This window comes from Tachysurus vachellii, chromosome 20, assembly GCF_030014155.1.
Source record: "Tachysurus vachellii isolate PV-2020 chromosome 20, HZAU_Pvac_v1, whole genome shotgun sequence".
Lineage (NCBI taxonomy): Eukaryota > Metazoa > Chordata > Actinopteri > Siluriformes > Bagridae > Tachysurus > Tachysurus vachellii.
In genome coordinates, this window is record NC_083479.1 from 21136244 (window position 1) to 21140977 (window position 4734).

Sequence of the window (4734 nt, forward strand, 5' to 3'; positions counted from 1 at the left end):
AGCGGTTCAGAGCAGAGAGAAAGTTCAGGGCTGAACATCACACCTCATCAGAGGTCATGTACAGTTCTTTTACACAGATATTGTTTTGTTCTTTTTCACTATTAACATCTGACATGAAATACAACATAGTGACATTTGTTACTAAATCATTGTTCCTGCTTTTGCTCGCTCTCTCTCTCTCTCTCTCTCTCTCTCTCTCTCTCTCTCTCTCTCTCTCTCTCTCTCTCTCTCTCTCTCTGACTGCAATCTGTCAGTGATGCACTCGTAACTGACACAACTTCTGGAGGCAGTAGTGTTGCATGTGTGTGAGCTTAACCACAACCCCGGGGCTGCTCACATCAACACAGGAAGTGCTACACTGTCACTTCTTGCACTGCAGCAGTCCTACACACACACATAAACACACACACACACACACACACACACAGCGTGTCCGAGAAGGAGGAAGGTTATTCAGAACTCTCTAGGAAATAAAATTATTATCTACATCCTGACAAACGGACAACATGCTGAAACACAAACTGAGTGAGTAGTTTTATGACGTGTCTGCGGTGTGTGTGCGGTGTGTGTGTGTGTGTGTGTGTGTTTTCAGTCTGTGGTGGACTGGATGAAACTTGAGTTAAAGTTAATTTTAATTTCCTGCAAAAGCAAGAGAGAGAGAGAGAGAGAGAGAGAGAGAGAGAGAGAGAGAGAGAGAGAGAGAGAGAGAGAGACAGAGAGAGAGAGATGGTGAGAGAGAGACAGAGAGACAGAGAGACAGAGATGGTGAGAGAGAGAGACAGAGAGAGAGAGAGAGAGAGAGAGAGAGAGAGAGAGAGAGAGAGAGAGAGAGAGAGAGACAGAGAGAGAGACAGAGACAGAGACAGAGAGAGAGATGTTGAGAGAGAGAGAGACAGAGAGAGAGAGAGAGAGAGAGAGAGAGAGAGAGAGAGAGAGAGAGAGATGTTGAGAGATGTTGAGAGAGAGAGAGACAGAGAGAGAGAGAGAGAGAGAGAGAGAGAGAGAGAGAGAGAGAGAGAGAGAGAGAGAGAGAGATGGTGAGAGAGAGAGAGACAGAGAGAGAGAGAGAGAGAGAGAGAGAGAGATGGTGAGAGAGAGAGAGACAGAGAGAGAGAGAGACAGAGAGAGAGAGAGAGAAAGAGAGAGAGAGAGACAGAGACAGAGAGAGAGATGTTGAGAGAGAGAGACAGAGAGAGAGACAGAGATGGTGAGAGAGAGAGACAGAGAGAGAGAGAGAGAGAGAGAGAGAGAGAGAAAGAGAGATGGTGAGAGAGAGAGACAGAGAGAGAGAGAGAGATGTTGAGAGAGAGAGACAGAGAGAGAGAGAGAGAGAGAGAGAGAGAGAGAGAGAGATGGTGAGAGAGAGAGAGAGAGAGAGAGAGAGAGAGAGAGAGAGAGAGAGAGAGAGAGAGAGAGAGAGAGAGAGAGAGAGAGAAATGGTGAGAGAGAGAGAAAGAGAGATGGTGAGATCAGAGTTTATTGGTGTTTGAACTAAAAGAAATTGTATTTATGACCCAAACTGTTACCTCTCAGTAACACCAGCCTTTTTACCCCAGAGCTCAGTTCCATCCCTCTGTGTCTCTGCATCACGTTAAAGATGGAGATAATTAATCTGTAGAACTCTGAGTTATAAACCAAATCATAAAGAAGCAGGAAAACACTATCAGGAGATTCCATATGACACAAGTGTTGTGTGTTGACCGCAAGAGAGTCGCCACAGAGGCTCATAAACATGACTTCACGTGAATTTACACAATTAGACCTCAGTCATCGTGGGCTCATGGGTCTGTGGCCAGGACAGATATGATGCAAGAGGATGTCACCTCACACACATCCACCTTATCACTGTACACCTTAGTATACAAGAGACAGAGGGGGGGGAGAGAGAGGGGGGAGGGAGAGACAGACAGAGCGGGAGGGAGAGAGAGAGAGAGAGAGAGAGAGAGAGGGAGGGAGAGAGGGAGGGAGGGAGAGAGAGAGGGGGGGGAGAGAGAGGGGGGAGGGAGAGACAGACAGAGAGGGAGGGAGAGAGAGAGAGAGAGAGAGAGAGAGAGAGAGAGAGAGAGAGAGAGAGAGAGGGAGAGAGAGAGGGGGGGGGGAGAGGGGGGGAGAGAGGGGGGGAGAGAGAGGGTCATAAGTGGATCATAAAATCCACTTATTAGGTGACCCCTTTTTATTCAACACAATAAATACACACTACACTCTTAATACACACTTAATACACACTTAATACACTACACACTTAATACACTCTTAATACACACTTAATACACTCATAATACACACTTAATACACTACACACTTAATACACTCTTAATACACTCTTAATACACCCTTAATACACTGCACACTTAATACACACTTAATACACTCTTAATACACTACACACTTAATACACTCTTAATACACTACACACTTAATACACTCTTAATACACTCTTAATACACCCTTAATACACTACACACTTAATACATACTTAATACACTCTTAATACACCCTTAATACACTGCACACTTAATACACACTTAATACACTGCACATTTAATACACACTTAATAAACTCTTAATACACTCTTAATACACACTTAATACACTACACACTTAATACATACTTAATACACTCTTAATACACCCTTAATACTCTGCACACTTAATACACACTTAATACACTCTTAATACACACTTAATACACTACACACTTAATACATACTTAATACACTCTTAATACACCCTTAATACACTGCACACTTAATACACACTTAATACACTGCACATTTAATACACACTTAATAAACTCTTAATACACTCTTAATACACCCTTAATACACTGCACACTTAATACACACTTAATACACTACACACTTAATACATACTTAATACACTCTTAATACACCCTTAATACTCTGCACACTTAATACACACTTAATACACTCTTAATACACACTTAATACACTACACACAGGGGAAGTCTTGGCCTAATGTTTAGAGAGTTTGACTCTTAACCCTAAGGTTGTGGGTTCAAGTCTCGGGCCGGCAATACCACGACTGAGGTGCGCTTGAGCAAGGCACCGAACCCCCAACTGCTCTGCAGCATAAACGGCTCCCCACTGCTCCGGGTGTGTGTTCACGGTGTGTGTGTGTGTGTGTGTGTTCACGGTGTGTGTGTGCACTTTGGATGGGTTAAATGCAGAGAACAAATTCTGAGCATGGGTCACCGTACTTAGCTGTATGTCACGTCACGTCACACTTAATACACACTTAATACACACTACACGCTTGATACACACAATACACTACACACTTAATACACTACACACTTAATACACACTACAAACTTAATACACATTTAATACACAAACTTAATACACAAACCTAATACACACTTAATACAAACTTAATACACTACACACTTAATACACACTTAATACAAACTTAATACACTACACACTTAATACACACTTAAGACACACTTAATACAACCTTAATACAAACTTAATACACACTACAAACTTAATACACATTTAATACACAAACTTAATACAAACTTAATACACTACACATTTAATACACACTACAAACTTAGTACACACTACACACTTAATACCCATTTAATACACACTACACACTTAATAACCATTTAATACACACTTAATACACACTTAATACACACTTAATACACACTTAATAACCATTTAATACACACTTAATACACATTGAACACACACTTAATACACACTACAAACTTAATACACATTTAATACACACTACACACTTAATACACACTTAATACATACAACATACTTAATACACACTTAATTTACCTCTGACTGTTATAAAGCACTGACATCCTTTCATACATATTACACAAATTTGTCCTCACAGATCAATGAGATTGATATTAAAATCTGTTTATTATTAGTGGAGCGTCTGCTGTATGAGCCGGTCACGTCCCTGAGAACCAGCTGTTGCTATAGAAACGTGTTAATATTATAAACCTGCAATTTGCAGCTGAACTGCTGTGAAGATTAATGGACAGGATTTAAAGGAGGATTTTGAGCTCATTAGTGGTTTTCATTAAAATGTGTGTGTGTGTGTGTGTGTGTGTGTGTGTGTGTGTGTGTGTGTGTGTGTGTGTGTGTAAGCTACAGAGTAATTAATAGTTAGTTAAAGGATGCTAACTAATTTTTTCTCCGCTTGTCACCAGGTTTTAAGTGGTTTGGGAGTCTGAGTAACCTTTCTTTTAGACGCAAGTCGGACACAGCGAAAGAAGCTTCCCACAAGTATGAGGAGACGTCCATCGACGATGAGGACATGCGCCCGAACTACGCATGCTCCAGTGAGATGTATACCCACATGGGTACCATGCCTCGCCATCAGAAAAAGAAAGACAAGAGCATCAAGGGTAAAGGTCAGGATCCGAAGAGTTCTAAAAGTAAAACCAAGACCAAGAACACCGCCTTGGGTCGGAGTCAGAGCATGAAATGTTCAGACCATGTGATCGAGTCGCCTCTCCTCAGCGCTCTCAACAGCAAAGCATTCACCAGCATGAAGGAAAACAACAAGCTCACACAGGAACACCAGAAAGCTGAGTCCAGGACAGATCCTGAAGCTGTGAGCACAGAGAAGATCCATAAAGAACCAGAAAACACACCTTCAAAACCACCTCCAGATGCTGTCCAGGAGAAACCAGTGCTGCCCAGGAAAGCCAGTCTGCCTGTAAAGATCTCTGTGGAC

At 41.8% G+C, this 4734-nt stretch overlaps 1 protein-coding gene across 1 annotated transcript in view; it reads left to right on the top strand.

Annotated features, from left to right (window-relative positions):
* Positions 1-322: 322 nt before the first annotated feature.
* Positions 323-4734, top strand: part of sh2d3ca (SH2 domain containing 3Ca) — a 51542-nt gene continuing 47130 nt past the window's right edge. The window contains exons 1-2 of the mRNA XM_060895787.1: positions 323-525; positions 4205-4734. The exon at positions 4205-4734 is cut by the window's right edge and continues 74 nt beyond it. Of these exons, the coding sequence (XP_060751770.1) occupies positions 507-525; positions 4205-4734 (549 nt within the window). The 5' untranslated portion in view covers positions 323-506. The remainder of the gene's footprint in view (positions 526-4204) is intronic.